Here is a 19,157-nt window from a genome sequence, read left to right on the forward strand (position 1 = left end):
CTGTTCCTCAATTTTGCACTTGAAGGTTCCACGCAGAAGTTCTCGTGGCTGTAATGTTGGTTTGCCCAGGGCAGTAAACGAGCTATTTTAAGCTTCTTTCATCTGATGATGGAGGGAAACGATGTTCCCACAACCATACAGAGCCACATGGGATGACATCATTGACCCACTGCTGAGGGTAGGCTGCTCCTCTTCCAACCAGCATGAAGACTGAGAACATAGCCCAAAATTGCTCTATTTATCAGTCTAAAAAAAACATAAAATTATTTTAAAAAGCAATGGAACGATACTCTAATATATAATATTTAGACATTTACATTAAATATATATTGTTTTCTTAATAAAATTAACATATCTATCTCTTTATATATGTATATATATATGTATATATATATATATATATATATATATATATATATATATATATATATATATATCATAAAATATATAAAATGATGTTGAAATTATATTATAATAAAAATTTACATGCTTTACGAAGTACTGGCCACAGTAAAACCTCATTATTTCACTCTTCATAATTCTATATTAAACCTTAAATACGTTCTAACCGAAAGATTTTTTCTGCTATAATGTAACAAGCCATACAGGACGGGTAAAATACACACCCAATGGTGTCACAGCATCCATGTTACACTTGCATCCATCCATATATTATTTTACGCCGAAAATTTGTTTCATTCAGATATATGTCTACTAAATGCCTTTTTGTGGAGAAACAGGATGAAATTCAAAATCAAATCACTTTATGAGCACATTTGCTACAGCACAACAAGACAGTAGTGATGTATAAGTGCCACAGAAGAGAACAGAATGCTTTTTGTTTTTATGATTCAGGCTGTGCTCACACAGAGATGGGCTCTGCTGCTTTATAACCCACTGTGCAACGGGGGGGCCTGTGGCGTTTTCTTCTGACTCCGTGAACATGCCACATCCTGTCACAGTTTTAAAAGACACGTCTTATCGTACATGCGCACTAAAAAGCCGCAGATTTACAGAACAGCAGTGTAACCTCTGACATGTAGTTGTAGGAACTGACATGCTTGCAAAATTTACAACAAAGAGTATCGGTGTTTATGCAAACTTATATATTGCCTATAATAATGTTTGCATAAGAGTCAAAATAAATGTAACACGCTAACATGCATAAAATTTAGTACTGGTTATCCTTATACAACTATAACACAATCTACTTAAAATATAATGATTAAATTAACATTATTTATTCACTTATACATGTTTGTGTGTGTGTGTATATATATATATATATATATATATAAATATGTGTGTGTTTGTAGTAAATAATATATATTTAATTTTATTATAGTTTAGTATATATAATCACTACTGCATTAATATATTATAATATTTAAAAATATGTTATTAGAAATATATTATATATATATACATATACATGTAAATATATACATACACACACACACACAATATGTGTACATCAATATATACACTATACACACACACACACACACACACACACACTACATACAATCAAACTAGTAACATGCATAGAGTTCACTATTGGTTCTAGAATCACAATACAACTGCGAAATATACATATATTTTAATAATAATATAAATATAATTAATTTGAAAATAGTAGTTTAATTTATATACTGTATGTACATTGATAAATAAATATTACATAGAAGCCAAAATTCTTGTGTACTACCCTAAAAGGAATCAAACTTTAGTAACATGCTGATTTATTCACTGACTCAACAGATAGATAAGATACTTTTTGTATGGCTGTTATTTAAAATGTGAACAGGAAATTCCCTATGGAATGCAGCAGATGTATGAGACTAAGAGGTAGGGAATAAGCTTCCTCACAGTACACAGGTGGGGTCAGGGGTCAAGCTTGATAGAAAACCACAGAAAAAAACAGAACAGTGCGTGGGCAGTCTGCCAGCCCCTTCTCGACACCAATCCCATCCACCTTCAAAGGCGTTGTGATATATCCGTCCCCTTGCCGAGCTCTCCCCACAGGGATCGGGAAAAAAACCGCCTCGAGTGTGCAGGTGGAAAGAGAAGCATTGATTAGAAGCAAAGACTCACATACACGGCATGCTGGACACCTGGGCCCGTATTCCTAAAGATTCTAAGAATCCTTTTAGAGAGCTCCTAATTTAGCTTAAAAATTTCTAACTAGGAGTCTTAGCTTAAAAGTGATTCAGGACCAATCTGAGAGCAACTCTGAGCGAGGAAAAGACTAAAACTTTTATCTTAGTAAGGAGGCGGGACTGACCCCTTTGCTAGCTATGACACAGTCTTTTGAAGATTGGTTTGTTGTCGAAGAAGGAAATAAAAGAGCGCTTTTAAGAGTAGGGTTTATTATAAGCCTTCACTTGTAATTTTTCCTGTTTTACCGTACTCTCTCTCTCTCTCTCTCTTTCTCTCTCTCTCACACACACATTATATATGTATATATATTCTTTATTTTTTATTTACCATGCTGTCATACTTAACGTATTTTATAGGAAATGAACAGCGACTCAATAAGGTTCTGAAAGTGCTGTCAGGTACAGACCCAAATCATCGCTGCTGCATAGTTGCATTTTTCCAGTTGCCAAATATGTTAATGTAGTGATTTCTGGCCCTATGGCATTTCTGCGTGGTGTTGGAGATGTTAGCGTGTCTCAAATAAGATCGGTCACAAACATGATCCCTGCACGATCTAATGTGTGGCATCTTATTAACTCACTGTCATGCATTGTGTGCAACACATTTCTTCTCCCTCTTCATGTTTTGTCCATTTTCTCTGCTGCTAAAGAAACTCTTAAGCCCCTTAAAAGTCCTCGTCCGTACTCCTAACAATTTTAGACCTTAAGACCTCTTTTAAAGGTTAAGATGCATTCGGAATGACTTTTTTCTTTACTAAGATCTTTTCTTTAATTTTAAGAGGAAACACCCACATTTCTAAGAATTTTCTTAGAATTTTGTTACTAGGAGCGACTCTTAGCACTAAGATTTTCATGAATACGGGCCCAGATTTGCAAGTCCAACATGAAGCGAAGGAGGAATAAAGAAGGAAAGGACATCTTCCTGTCCGTAATGAACACAGCTAAGAGCTTGGACTTTTCAGAGAATCACAGCGGAAGGACCACAGCGGTGTTTAATATCGAGATCTAATGAGCTTTGCACCTCTAACGGCACAAGCGATGGAGGAACGCATTAAACAGCAACCCCGCTGCTAGCGGGATAAACATAGGGGCTTATTAAAACTGCCATTTGTGTTTCCATCGACAGGAGCGCCTCTGAGGGGGCTGATGAAATGATAGAATGAGGGACTATTAGGACCAGCGCTAGAGGAGTTAAGTGTCCATTAAGAAAATGGCAGGAAACAGAGAACGAAGAGGCTGGCGTGTGGAGCATCTTGAAGATGCCGCCTCGCTGTCAATCAACGGGCTGGAATCCCTCTCTGTCTCGCACGGATGCAAGGGAGGAAGACAGACACTGGCATTAGTTACAGGGATTTGGAGAGGCATAATCTTTCATGACATACATTTGGACTTTTCGCACTTGATTAACATAATCCTGGGTTATCTGGCTTAATTTTTCTGGGTAGATATTATGAGGTTAATAACAAGAACAGCACAGGAGGAGCAAGTAACATGTTTTAATAAGTGCTTGCTTCATTTGAACCAATAAACTTCACCTCTTCTGCAGCTCTCAAATCAAATACTGTATAAGCATCATACTGTATAGTATCACAACCCAATGATATTTGTTTGATGTTGAATTATGATACTGATGTCCAACTTGAGGTATAAGCTTGATTTAAGCATAATTTGATTTGAGAGATGCAGCAGAAGTAACAATAAGTGAGTAAGCTGGGGTTTTTTCACTGAAATGTCTGTCTGCTCCTCACACAAAGCTTCAGAATACCTATAAAATAGAGCAAACCTTGTGACTATGACCTCACAATTATAAGTAGAATGGTTTTAAGATAATGGGTTACTATTTGTCTAATTCAGAGTTCATAATTTGATAATTCCAGTCTTTTTACTCCAGACTTTACATGATCCTTCAGAAATCAGTCCAATATGCTGATTTGGTGCTCAAGAAAATGTCTTATTATTATCCATGTTTAAAACAGTTGTGCTGCTTAATATTTTGGTCACACTTTATTTTAAGGTCTAATTCTCGCTATTAACAAACCATTAACTACAACTTTTGCCTCAGTAAATTCTTAATTTGTTGCTTATTAATAGTAAGGTAGTTGTTCATTTAGGTATTGGGTAGGATTAGGATGTAGAATATGGTCATGTAGAATATGTGCTTTATAATACTAATAAACAGCCATAATAGGCACGCTAATAAGCAACTAGTTAATAGTGAGAATTGGCCCCTATACTAAAGTGTTACCAATATTTTTTTATGGAAACCATGATGACTAGAGTAGAATTTGAGATTGATTTTAATGTTACAAATATTTTGTAACATTTTAAATGTCTTTAAATGTCATTTTTGATCAATTCAAATGCCCTTGCTGAATGAAAGGATTTTCAAACAGTAGTGTATACACACTTTCAGTTAATTCTACATTGGCAATATAAACCCAAAAATTAAAGACCCATTTGCATTCCTCATTAGATTTCAACAAGACTAAACCATGATAAATGAGCATGTGTATGCCGAGTCATAAGACCCAGCAAAATTTAAATTATGTACAATCAATTACATAACATGAGTCACATTCAAGCACCACAGTCAGGAGACGTTCATTGATGCAATTAACCTTGATGTATTACAAACAGCATCAGCATGAACACAAACACATGAAGACACACTCGCACCATCACAAGTCCTTGTATTATGTGCAAATAAGCCAGCGAGCCTCTGGAGAGCACAGCTCCTGGCTGTCAGTTGCCATAGTCTCCAATTCAGCTGACAACCCTGGACTAATCCGTCTAGCTTTAACCAAATCTGCCACACCATTCTGGAGACCAGTACGAAGACAGCACACCACTTTTTTAACTCTTTTCCAGGAGATTCCCCATGTGCATTCATTTTATCTTCACAAAGTAATCTTCTCTGACCTCTTTTGGCCCACTCAAACGGTTTTGAAATGAAAGCAAATTGTGCTGTGCCCAGAAAAATTGAAATGATGTGTAGCTACGTGGCACAAGAGTCTCTTGAGCCTCTGTGGTGGAATTCACACAAAAACACTTCAAAAGAACAGCGTCTGGCATAGTCTGAGGGGTTTTGACTACATTTTCAGAAAAAAAAAAATGGTACAAAATATATTATTAGGGCAGCACCTTTCAAAAGGTACTAATATGCTCTATTTAGGTATTAATATTTACACTTTAGGTACTAATATGAACCTTGTGGAGGTAATGAAGATAATGAAAGTATCATTATGCACCATTTAGGGGTAAATAAGGTTCAGAAGTTTAAATTTTAAAAAGGTACAGCACAAGTGACAGCTTTTGTACCTTTTTTTTCTGAAAGTAAATATGACGTTGAGCTTATCGGTATTAGCCAATATTATTATACTTTGTCACATAAAGACATTAATTATAGGCTAATTCGTTTTTTTAGTTGCGTATGTTGTGAATGTGTCAAACTACATAAGAATACATAGCGACATTTAAACACCGCAACATAATTTGATCTTCCAGAATTTTGTTAGACCCGTCAAACAAAAATGTGTAACACATCAAAATAATAATTGAACATTTGTGTAGGGTATAGGCTAAACTAACATGCTAATTTGAGCATTTGGAAATGTTGGGACATTTTTTTTAAATTTGAATAAAATTTAAACTAAAAGGCTTTCAAACCACATGAGCCAGTGTTTTATTCACAATAGAGCTTAGATAACATAACAAATGTTTAAACTTTTTTGAAGTTTTACAATTGCTGATACAGGTCTCAAAATAGTTGGGACTGGGGCATGTTTACCACGGTGTAGCATCTCCTCTTCTTTTCAAAACAGTTTGAAGAGGTCTGGGCATTCGAGGTTATGAGGTTATGAGTTTCTGGAGTTTTGGTGTTGGAATTTGGTCCCATTCTTGCCTGATATAGGTTTCTAGCTGCTGAAGAGTTTGTGGTCGTCTTTGAAGTATTTTTCGTATAATGATGGGCCAGTGTTCTCTACAGGTGAAAGATCTGGACTGCAGGCAGGCCAATTCATCACCCAGACTCTTCTACTACGAAGCCATGCTGTTGTAATAGCTGCAGTATGTGGTTTTACATTGTCCTGCTGAAATACACGTCGTCTGGAGGGGAGCATATGTTGCTCTAAAACCTTTATATACCTTTCAGCATTCATAGTGCCTTCCAAAACATGCAAGCTGCCAATCCCGTATGCACTTATACACCCCCATACCATCAGAGATGCTGGCTTTTGAACTGAAAGCTGATGACACGCTGGAAGGTCTCCCTCCTCTTTAACCCGGAGGACACGGTGTCCGTGATTTCCAACAAGAATGTCAAATTTGGTCTCGTCTGACCATAGAACACTTTAAATGAGCCTTGGCCCACAGGACAAGATGGCACTTCTGAACCATGTTCACATATGGTGTCCTTTTTGCATGATTGAGCTTTAGTTGGCATCTGCAGATGGCACAGCAGATTATCTTTACCGACAGTGGTTTCTGGAAGTATTCCTGGGCCCATCTTTTCTTCTGAGAGACTCAGCCTCTCTAAGACATCCCCTTTATGTTACAGACCTGGGCCCGTATTCATGAAAATCTTAGTGCTAAGAGTTGCTCCTAGTAACAAAATTCTAAGAAAATTCTTAGAAATGTGGGTGTTTCCTCTTAAAATTAAAGAAAAGATCCTAGTAAAAAAAAAGTCATTCAGAAAGCATCTTAACCCTTAAAAGAGGTCTTAAGGTCCAAAATTGTTAGGCGTACGGACGAGGACTTTTAAGGGGCTTAAGAGTTTCTTTAGCAGCAGAGAAAATGGACAAAACATGAAGAGGGAGAAGAAATGTGTTGCACACAATGCATAACAGTTAATAAGACGCTACACATTAGATTGTGCAGGGATCATGTTTCTGACCGATCTTATTAGAGACACGCTAACATCTCAGACACCGCGCTGAAATGCCATAGGGCCAGAAATGGAAGTAATCACTACATTAACATATTTGGCAAATGGAAAAATGCAACTATGCAGCAGTGATGATTTGGGTCTGTTACAGCACTTATTTGGCTATGTCTCTGTTAATTTCCTATAAAATACGGTATGACAGCATGGTAAATAAAAAATAAAGAATATATATACATACAAAATGTGTGAGTGTGTGTGTGTGAGAGAGAGTGAGCGAGTACGGTAAAACAGAAAATTATGCCAGTAATTTCAAAGTGAAGGCTTATAATATACCCTACTCTTAAAAGCACTCTTTTATTTCCTTCTTGACAACAAACCAATCACAGTCATCAAAAGAATGTGTCATAGCTAGCAACGGGTTCAGCCCCACCTCCTCACTAAGATAAAAGTTTTTTTGTCTTTTCCTCGCTTAGAGCTAGTTGCTCTCAGATTGGTCCTGAATCACTTTTAAGATAAAACTCCTAGTTAGAAATTTTTAAGCTAAATTAGGAGCTCTCTAAAAGGATTCTAAGAATCTTTAGGAATACGGGCCCAGGTGTCAATTAACTTAATTAGTTAGATGTTCTCCCAGCTGAATCTTTTCAAAATGTCTTGCTTTTTCAGCCCTTTGTTGCCCCCGTGCTAGCTTTTTTGAGACCTGTAGCAAGCTTCAAATTAGAAATGAGCTCATTTAGTGGATAAAAGTGTAAATTTTCTCTGTTTAAACATTTGTTATGTTATCTATGTTCTATTGTGAATAAAATATTGGCTCATGTGATTTGAAAGTCTTTTAGTTTTCATTTTATTACAATTTAAAAAACGTCCCAACATTTCCGTAATGTATGCCAACAGTCTAATTTCAACATTTATAGGCCAAGCTAACAGACTCGTTTATCTATTTATTGTCTAAGCTAAAATGCTAATTTGAACAATAGTCTGAGGGCACAGCTAAGTGTCTAAATTCAGTATCTGCAAAGAGCACTATAGGCTAAGCTGACCAATTACATAAGGTATAGGCTAAGCTAAAATGTTAATTTGAACGTTTGTGAGGGGTCTAGCTAAGCTAAAAAAACTTGTAAAGTGTATAGGCTAAGCTAACAGGTTAATTTAAACATTTGCATATGCTATAGGCTTAGCGGTTAGCCAGGAAAATCAAAGCTAACAAAAAAATAAATAAGTTTGTAAATGTATTTAATAATGTTTTATTTTAATTTCACTATCGTGTTATTTACTTGAACAACTTTTATTTACTTGACATTGAATAAAGCACCCATTAACAGTTGATTAAGCCAATGGCTTAATTCAATGACAACATTTTTCCTGGCACATATCCGTAAATATAGCATTTGGCAGATGATCGCTGGTTTGAACTGTGCATTCTGGGAAGTTATGGGGAATGTTTTACTGCACTGGAATTATTTTGACAGCGGAACAGTCCTAGAAAAGTTCGACTCCCTGGGAAGTGCACTTGGGATTGAGACACACCCGGTATAAAGGATTCTCAGTGTAAATGACAGGAATTCTTTGCTTTTCTTTGCGCAAATACACAATCACTAACACCTCAAACCTCTAATAAACTCAGACACACACACAGACACCCTGCTGAAGCCTGCAGCACAAACAAGCACAACCAACTTTCATATTTTGGCAGAGGAGAATCCCATGGGTGGTCTGTTCCCAGGGTTAGCTATCTGCTGGCTCTACATCAGCTAGTTTTTTTACCCAATGTTTTCTTACAGCTGGGCAGTGAGTTCAAATCGCACGGAATTAATCAAACACACCTCCCATTTAGAATTTAAGATGACAGTTTCCATGCTAAAAACTATCAATAACACAAGCCAAAGCCACCACAGACTCCACGTCACATAATGCCACTAAATTCACAGTGTGACCCTGAGAAGTAGGTTTCTCTGATGCTACTGTGCCCATATATGGTAAAACAGGAAGTAGCTTTGACGGGTGCTGACCATTCGAGTCTTTTCCCTACTCTGCGCTTTTAAGGGAAAATAATTTTGTGCATGGCTTTTTTAGGTGGCCGAGAGATCAAACTAAATTCCTGTCCCTGAACTGCTATCATATTTCTCAGAATAGATTAACAGTAATAGACACTTAGTATCTTTAGATAGATTAATTTCTTCCTTACTAAAAAAGTTTCATATAGAAAAATGAATAGTACTTTTCGAAAAACATTGTTTAAAACCATAAACATCATGTTTTATTTTACATGGAGTGGGTCGCCTTATGGGGACAGCCATTTTGAAATCACAAGACAAATGTTGTTGTTATTAAAAATCATTTTCAGCAATTGAAATAAAGCTGAAATAAAATAAAATATAAATACTTTAAACTTAAATCTTGAATGAAAATTATACATGTTGACTTGGCAACTAACCGAAATAAGTGATGTTAAAGTCGAAAGACTAAAATTACTAAAACTGAAAAAAGTAAATTAAACCTAAGTAGTAATAATAAAAAATAATGAAAATTATAAAATAATAAAAAACTGTTCACTTAAATTTTTTTTTTTTTACTAATTTTGTATATTATTATTAAATATAATCAATTATAATGATAAAACACTTATAATTTCTTTTAATTTATTTAGTGTTGAGAGATTGTTGTAGGGTATACTGACAATTGTTGGCGATGTTTTTGTCAATAACCATTGGAGAAATCCTAACGGTAAAATCCCAATAAACACATTAAGTTTATAGTTTCCAGTCTTTAATAATCAGTTTAATTCGCTTTCACAAGATTCTCAGTTGTTGACCGCCAGTGTGTAAACTCTAGAAAGGGTAAAGTCATGTTTGTGTTCAGTGAAGTACATAAGCTGTGTCTGGAGAGCTCATGAATCCCCAGTGTTGTGCGGTGAACTGCAGATACGCCTCAAGGGCAGACACACATGGGACTGACAATGTTTCAGTGCAACTGAATATACAGACACAGACATACGCTTCAACCTGTCCTTCCTCCTCAGCAGCAAGAAACCCCATAAATGCATGATGACACCTGAGCCCAACATTGTTCCTGCCCTGAAGTAAACACACACAAACACAAAAAGCTGAAATCAATGTGTCTTCCTCTACTCCCTAAAGCAAAGTATCTTCATAATGCATGAAGCTCCACAAGATCAGAGCAGGTGGTGGGACACTGAATCCACCCCCTGGGCTTCTCCTACACTACAGACACAAGGTTTCCAGTCTTTCCCTGGAAAGCATAGGCCTACTGCTCGATTCCTGGCTATTACTCATCAACTGGAGTTACACGTTGCTCAGTAATAATCAATACTTATAAAACTGAAACTATATAAATCTCTTCTATTACACAGTACCTTTTGAAAGACTTCAACAGACTTTCAGAAACAGTCTGGTCAGACATTCCAACTTTATTATTTATTTACAAAATGACAAGAAATTTAACAGGGTGGAACCTAAAAATAAAGAGCTAAAGTTAGACATTGGCCAGTGAGGGAACTCGCTTGCGTCAGAATGTCAACTTAAAGTTCCTTGTGCTATTTTTGAGCATCTTTTTAAAAATGTTTATTATATAACATTGCTTTCTGTAATCTTATTAAATGTAGAGAATGTTTTAAAATTAAGTAAACCAAATGAACACAAAACAACAAAGATTGCTAATGCAGATGTTTGTGCTGTTGTTTTACCATCATAATGATGTCACTTCCTTTTGCATATTACAAAAGAATAACAATTTATAAGGAAATTATATTAGAGATGTGGTAAAAATAAAAAATATGTATATATATATATTATTTACATTTAATAATACTTGTATTATGTAATGTATGTATTATATGGGGGTATGGAAATTAATGGGGGAATTATTAATATAAAAAGTAATATTTTTTATAATAGTTATACAACTTAATTATATAACTTTCTGATTTTAAATCAATATATGTAAATATTATACATTTATAATGGGATTTTTATACAAATCAGCTTACCATTAATGTAATGTAACATACTGTATAACAATAATTATTTTGTGAGGAATTATGAAGATAGACTGCATGCATTCCACCAATTTCAGTACAACCTCCTGATCAAAGGACAAATGAAGGATCTGAAAAGCAATATTAGCAAATTACAGACAGAGGAAATATCCTGATGTACTTTTATTAAAAGTCTATTTACAGAAATGAAGAGTCGTGTTCATGAGTCGTGATTCATTCGGTGTCGTCTTTCGCTATGTTCCCGTAGAGCACGTCTCCAAGGAGTTTCCGAACCGCTACTGTATCACTGATATCTGTAAGGTGCACAAACACACACGCCCAGAGTTTTTATGCCCATTTGGTGATGATTCTCAGCTTTGCTGCAGGATGCAAAACACTGAAGATGGTGTAGAAACAAACAAAAGCATATTTCAAGCCAGCATGTGTGTGTATGTGGGTGTGTTATGAATAGAAATGTGCTGAAAGCACTGCGTAAATTAATTATAGATTCAAAAAATGGGCACGAACTGAGCCCTTTTTTTTGTCAGAATCCATTTTAGACTCATCAAGAGATTTTGGAAATGCCACGAGGAACATTAATCAGAGCTCCAAAAAGCCTTAATACTAATTCATGCCTCCTTTTTAAAATATCCCTTTGAATACATTTGCATAAAATAGTTATTTTACAGATTCAGTAAAATTCAACTAAAACTAACTTCAATTTACTACTACTTAATATGTGATAAACCCATAATTTTTAAATGTTCACTGATGGGAATCAAAAAGTCAGTAATTAATCTAGAAATAAAAGATGTCTTGAACAGAAAAACACATCTGTTAAACATTCCAAAATGAACTACAAGTATAAATAACAGAATAAATAAAAAAAAAGGATAGAAAAAAAATTCATATTACTCATTTATTGGTAAACACTTTGACCTTATGTGCCTTGTTTGGCATGAATCTCCACCTAATTTATCCTACAATCATCACGAATTGTCTACCAACTATACCGCTCCATCTTTCGTGATTCCTCTCACCTGCTGGCGTTCAGAGCGGCTGCGTCCCGTGGCATGGTAAGCTAATCACGCTTTGAAAATCACGTTGTGGGAGCAGAAGATGAATAATTAACAGTGGCCCCAGGAAGTCAAGCTGGCTTTTCATTAACAACTGTGCATGTGGCAGGAGTCTGAGTGAGCAAAATGACCTGACCCCCTTTGGCCCAGTCAAATGCTTTCAAATACGAAGACGAATTATGCCGCGTCTCAAGAAATTGAAATGATGTGGCACAAGAACACGAGTTCAAGTGTCTCTTAAGCCTCTGGGGTGGAATTCGCACTTAAAGACTTTCAGAAGAACGATATCTGTGCCAGGTTATTTTTACACCAGAGATCTTTTCGTATGCCAGGTTGCCATTTTATATAGTAAAATTCTAGACTAGAGTTCAAAGCAAAATTAGTATTGATTCATAATATCATCTCTCTTAACCAGTCATAGTTTCAACACTAAATTGCATGCGTTTCAAAACTATATAATGGCATTCGCTTTGTAGATGTGTATTTACTACTCACAGTTTTGATTTTGTACAATTATAAATGTACTCAGAAACTTGATTTCGCTTATACATCCTATTCTTTCCCCGGCTCCTCCAGATGGTTATTGTGAGCAATGTTGAGCTCTACAAACAATCACACACAGACAGACGACCACTCACCCACTCCCAGTCTGTGAAGCAGGTCTGGATACTCGGGTCTCTCTTCCAGCACACTCAGCAGGTTGGTGGGCTCCATCCTCTCCAGCTCCACCCTCCAGTACACGTAGATCTTGTGGTTAAAGCTCACGTAGACCAGGCAGGGGCTGTTCCTCCCATCTTTACATGCATACTGGCCTAATGGAGAATAATTAAAGCATGATAAAGACAACATATTACATTAAAGACTAGAATAAATGAGAGTCAAAATCCCATAAAAGTGGCAATAGGAGTGGAAAGTTCTACAGGTGATCTACTGACGATTCACAAATTAAAGAACGCAGACGCAGCCAGAACATTTCCATAATGACCAACATAATCTACCAAAACCAAATTAGCAACTATCGCATTCATGTTGAGCGTAAAATCAGTTAAGACAAGCTTTTTTAGGTGTTAAATAAATGGCGCAAATGTCAGTAAATTGACTACCAAAAACCTCTGTATATAACACTGATTTATTTAAATGCTCTCCTCCCATAAATATTGTGTCTGAAAAGGAAACTCCTACAAATGCATATGAAATATAATGTCAGTTGCAAAAATAACCATGTCCATGTCTTTTCATTCCTATTTTTTTACTGCATACTAAAACTAGTAAAGAAAGCTTTTTAACTCCAGGGTTTGCTCTGATGCAAGCAGTTAGTAAATATGGCCCTATATTACTACACGTCAAAAATATAAACTAACAGTGTTTAAATAACTTAATAAATTAAGTAATATAATTAATAATACAATTAAATGTTAACATATTATATTTTATATAATGTTTTATTGTAAATAATATTAATTAAATTAAATTACATTTATTATAATAATGTTAAATATCCGGTATCAACCAGTAAATAACATAACAAGGATTAAGACAATAATAGCAAATAATTATGCATTTCAGTATAATTGATTTTATAATACAGACATCTCCAGTCTTGGATTGCAATTGGTCAATACAGAATTTCAGTAATGCTAAACTACACAATTATAGTAACAATTATTAAAACATTAGTTTTAGATAGATAGAGAGAGAGAGAGATTTGTTTTTAATATTTCACATTCAAAATAAAATAAAATAATAAATATTTAACAAAATGTATCCTTGTTCTTTACTACCTACATGTAAGCGTAAGAAAATAAATGTAAAGGTTACCAGAAATCAGTTTTATGGTTTAAAAACCACCAAGATACATCAATATAACATGAACATGGTCATGTGGTAGACATTGATAGCCAATTGAGTTAACACCTGTTGCTTAATGTATAAATTGGACAAAAACCAAAGTATCAAATATGTAAATTTATGCAAATACTCTGTTTACTATACTTGCTAATATAAAAACATCAACCAACACGTTTCAAGCTGATAAGCTGCATTTTGTTTACACTTCTAAATGGAAATTACCAATCGGGAATTCACTAGGGTTGTATGGACAAGGCCATGTAACGTTTCCCACGGCGTCTGATCTGTTTAGCATTAGAATGTGTTTTTCTCCAGAGAGACCTTGCGTGAAAGCACAGCACCTCTCCTCGACATTCCCATCATACAGCAGACTCACTGAGACTGGGGCTGAATTTTAATGACCGCACACTGCCTCCACATTTGCTTTTTGCATTTTCACGACAACACGACAATGAAGACACAGGTGTATGAGCTGATAAACATTATAGTACTGTGTGAGGCTTTGTTGTACATGAGTCAGTGCCTTTCAATGTCAACCTGAATGCAAGTCATGATGCTTTTGTGTGCAACATCTCTCCATCAATTTAATCCTCTTAAGGCAACAATTTCAATACATCACCGATGTGCACCACAATGAGAAAAAGAGAGAGGGGAAAAGGTTATAAAAAGAACAGGAAGGTGCAAGCAGAAGTGAAAGAGAGAGGTACAGAAATAAAGTGATATGACGGTTCTTTAACAACATATTTATATTAAGAGAAAAACAGTCTCTCTCACATTATGCAGTTTTTAAAGAAACTTTTTTATAGAAATATATTCATTACATTTAAGTGCTCACATTCATATAAGTACATTCACAAATACGCTTAGTTTTTTTTTTAGAAAAGATTAATGTAATGCAATTTTTATGATTGTTAAGTTTAAAATGAATACTTTTTTTAATATTTTTGAAAGACGTCTCATTTATATTTGACTGAAAATACAGTAAAACAGAGGTATTTTAAAATATTACTACAATTTAGCATAAATGTTTTTGATATTTGAATATTTTAAAGTGTAATTTATTCTTGTGTAATATTCAGCAGCCATTTCTCCAGTCTTCAGTGTCACATGATCATTTAGAAATCATTTTATGCTGATTCGGAGCTCAATTATTATCTTTTTTTCCAAGTTTAAAGGCGAGTATGATCACAAAATGCTGACGGATATGGTAAGATTCAACCTGATAAAGACTACGAGAGAAGCTCACCAGCACAGAATGCGTTCACATTTTCATCAAACTGGAAGCGGACCACCATACGTGCATGATCGATGATGTAAGTTTGGCCATCCCAAGCACAGGCCACCACTTCCTCTCTCCCATCACCCTGAATAAATGCACAAAAACACATCAGGTAAAGCAGGTTTTACATGTACATAGAAAAGCTCTAGCATCATTTCTTTGCTGATGAAAATTTTTGTATTTAATGCAATAATATAAGATATTTTAAGTGTATTTAACATTGACTTAAATAGTTTTTGGTGCCATTATCACACTTACAGTGACATCCAGCTTCTGGAGGGCAAAAAGCTGGTGATCCACCTGCACAGACCACAAGAGCTTCTCAGAGCTGTCCATGAGCTTCAGCGTTCCTGAAACACCACCGTTCAAAGAAAAACAACCACAACAGCTAATGAAAAACAACAACAGCTAACCAATCGATAAAATCAATCCACTGCTGTCCAAACAAAAAAAACACTAGGGTTGAATTTGTCCTTTGTAACTGAGTGTCCAAGGAGAAAGACGTGAAGAACAAGCCTACACTTTTAGAGTAAAAAGCCAATCTTCATACACACCTGAGCCCAGAGTGACCAAAAACTCTCCTGTGGAAAACCACTGCATGCGCTTTGGTCTGTCACACTGGGCTCATGTCCTCCCCACACCAAATAACCCTTGACATGAGGTGGTGGACTAATATCTGGGCTCACCGTCTAGAGTGCAAAGAGCGAACAAGCCACCTTTAGATGAATCATCCTTAGAACCTACAGAAAACAAAAACAAGATCTTCTATAAGGTTTGCTGAAAAATTATTTGTGATTAGCCATGGACCAATATTAAAATAAAATACATCTTAATTTAAATACATTACATACACAATTTCATTTTAACATTTGATTAAAATATAAACGAAATAATTATATATTTTGACATTTATTTAGTTAGATATAAAATTGCAAAAATCTTAATTATTTATAAAATGATTTAATGTAATTAAAATTATAATTAAAAGTCTGTTTACATGATATGTATATTGTGTTTATATTATGGTTTATACTGTATTATATATACATACAAATATATATATATATATATATATATATATATATATATATATACACACACACACACACATACAGTAGACATTTTTTTAATTTAGGTATCGCATTACGTACAGAATGAAAAATGGATATTCATTTTGAGATTTTCTAAAGAAAAAATCTAAAGATTTTTCAAGATAAAATTAAGTGTTAACTGTAAGATGTCAGCAAAGTTAATCCAAAAGAGGTAAATTAGCATGAACAATTACACATCAAATAATGACTAATAAAATTAAACGGATTAAAAAAATGAAAGGATTTCAATAACCAACATGGTACCAATATGCTGTGAATCCCTATTCATGACAGTCTTGATATGTTTATTTCTGTGGTGAGCCAGTGAATATGTTGGCGAAGCAAGTAAACATCTGAACTACTACTGACTGAATCTTATTTAATCTGCATACTTTATTCTGCCAGCTGCAAAGTTTTTAAGGATATGCGTGCTGCATGTGTTGTATGCAATCTAAAGGTGTGACAGCACGCTTTCTCAGTACCTCTGCGAATGCTGCCTATCAAATGAGTGGACACATTCTTGTTATGGATGCGTCCAGTGGTAAGATGAAGGACGACGTCTCTGGAAGGACCCTCCCTGTTTACACATACACAAACTGAATTATTCCAAAAGCCAGTTCTGCTCTGAATTATTTAGCACAGCTATAACATTAATCCTCATTGTGATTTTCTCACCTGCTAGGAGTTGCTGTGCTTTCATCCCCGGGTCCTGTGGCGCCCTCTTGTGTCCAAGAGCACATCAGAATCGCATAGCCACAGCCGGGCTGAGACACCATTAGTTCAGGTAGACCTTCTGGACTTGGATTAACCGAGAGACTGTCAACCTGGTCAAAGCGCATAAAAAGGCTGTAATCATTTGACTTCATGTTGACATTATGTTTGATGCCTCTAGATGCCTCAGTACCTGACCCTCCAGAAGCCATTTCTTCAGTAAGACCAGCTGACCAGAGCTCAAATCTGAAGCATCAGAGGGTTCCTCCCACCTGAACGCCCGCACCACCCGGTCTGTGTAGCCAACGACAAGCTCGCAGCGCCCGTCTCCGTCTTATAAGTGCACAAACACTTCAATATTTGCATGAATTAAAAAGGTTTAGAAATATTTGAGAATGTCATACGCAAACTCCTCACCAATATCACTGATGAGCATCACTTTGGTATTGGCAGGGATGTGCTGGGTGTAACTGGGCTTCTGCTCATCCCCGATCGAGCCGTCCTGCTGACTTGAGGAGTCTGATTTGGCTGCAGCGGCACTGATATCAAACAGGTGAAACCAGCCCTCCGCACCTACCGCCACGACAAAGTTCTGCCACACAGAAAGGCAGGTTACAAATGTGACTTTTTTTCCCCCCAGCTAAACCAAAAGAACACTAACAAAAATGTACCATGGCATTTTCTGAATTTAGTGGCATTATGAATGGTGAATCTAGAGGGTCACGTCAATAAACAAATAAATATTGATAATTATATTCATCAATTATATAAATTAATATATATTTTTTTGTGTGTGTGAATTATATACAGTCAATCATACCACAGATTTAGGATATTAGGATATATAACAGTAATAATATAATATATAAGATATTAACAGTAATAGTATTAGTATCTATGGGTCTCATTCCCTTACTGAATGAGATCGGATGACTAAGTCAATGAAGAAAAGCCTTAATTAAATAAATAAATAATAACAATAAAAAACAATTATATTTCTAAAATATTACTGAAGGTTCACAATAAAGCAATAAACCAAACATAAAAGTGTACTAACAAAACTGTAACTGTGCACAAAAAAGCTAAGGTTTCAGTCGATCTGGGACTATCTCCCAGTATTAATACAGTATTCAGTAACATTAATACAGTATTTATTTATTTTTTGTAAAGGTAAAAATTGAGTAAGAGAATCTTACCCTTCCTTTGTTGCAAACATCTCCCACTCCTACGCATGTTAACTAGGAAAAAAAACGTTAATTGTTACAATCAAATCATGACATTGTTCATTATTCATAAATTCCCAACTTAAAGGTCATGCTGCTCACCATGCCCACACATGTCCGCGTGATCCAGGGCTTCCGGTCATCATTTTTATAAATGTACAGCTTCCCACTACTGTCTCCCACCACCAGCTCATTCAACTGCAGAAGAAAAAAAAACATGACTAACTTCATGCACAAAAATGTAGGCTACTAGTAGTTAGTTGACAGACACCTGGTAATTACAGTATGATGATAAACAGAGTCATCTGTCACACACACACAAAGGAACTTACTGAGTCGTTATCTGCATCTCCAAGACAGATGGCGTGAGGAAAGATTGTTCCTGTGAAGTCTAAACTCACGCGCTGCACATAACTGACCGAGCGCATGGCCTCTCAGCTCTACACACTGTAGACTAACGATTAAAATTGATTAAACAGCAGTGAAGCTACACCTCCCATTCAGTACAAACAAATGCACATGACCGGGCTTCGTTTCAAAATAAAAGTCAGTGTCTGTGCCCTGACCCTTATGCTGTAAACGTATATTACCGTACCGTTCAAATGTTTGAGTCAGTAAAATAAAATAAGTAAATAAATACAGATTTTTATTCAACAAGGATGCATTAAATAATTGACAAAAATGTGACGGTCTATAATCTTATAAATTATTTATATTTCAAATAAATGTTGTCCGTTTGAACTTTCTATTTACCAGAGAATCCTGAAAAAAAAAGCAGAGATGTTTTCAACATTGATGATAATAGTAAATATGCATATTTTAATGACTTCTGAAGGATCATGTGACACTGAAGACTGGTGTAATAATGGCTGCTGAAAAAAATGTTAATAGCAATTT

General features: G+C 35.5%; 1 protein-coding gene across 2 annotated transcripts; it reads right to left on the reverse strand.

The window, feature by feature from the left end:
- Nucleotides 1-9,790: 9,790 nt before the first annotated feature.
- itfg2 (integrin alpha FG-GAP repeat containing 2) lies at nt 9,791-18,781 on the reverse strand. 2 transcript variants are annotated; one of them, XM_079399036.1, is made up of 13 exons: nt 18,593-18,781; nt 18,363-18,458; nt 18,234-18,275; nt 17,455-17,629; nt 17,231-17,370; nt 17,002-17,150; nt 16,809-16,903; nt 15,922-15,975; nt 15,494-15,585; nt 15,203-15,320; nt 12,747-12,920; nt 11,235-11,346; nt 9,791-10,112 (listed from the first exon to the last, which is right to left on the reverse strand). In XM_079399036.1, the coding sequence occupies exons 1-12, from the start codon at nt 18,686-18,688 to the stop codon at nt 11,267-11,269; spliced, it is 1,311 nt and encodes a 436-aa protein (XP_079255162.1). In that variant the 5' UTR covers nt 18,689-18,781; the 3' UTR covers nt 9,791-10,112; nt 11,235-11,266. The 2 variants fall into 2 exon arrangements, with proteins under 2 accessions (XP_079255162.1, XP_079255161.1); XM_079399035.1 differs by lacking the exon at nt 9,791-10,112 and having other exon boundaries at nt 11,045-11,346.
- Between the last annotated feature and the right edge of the window lie 376 nt (nt 18,782-19,157).

The sequence above is a fragment of the Barbus barbus genome (assembly GCF_936440315.1).
Source record: "Barbus barbus genome assembly, chromosome: 39".
Taxonomy (NCBI): Eukaryota; Metazoa; Chordata; class Actinopteri; order Cypriniformes; family Cyprinidae; genus Barbus; species Barbus barbus.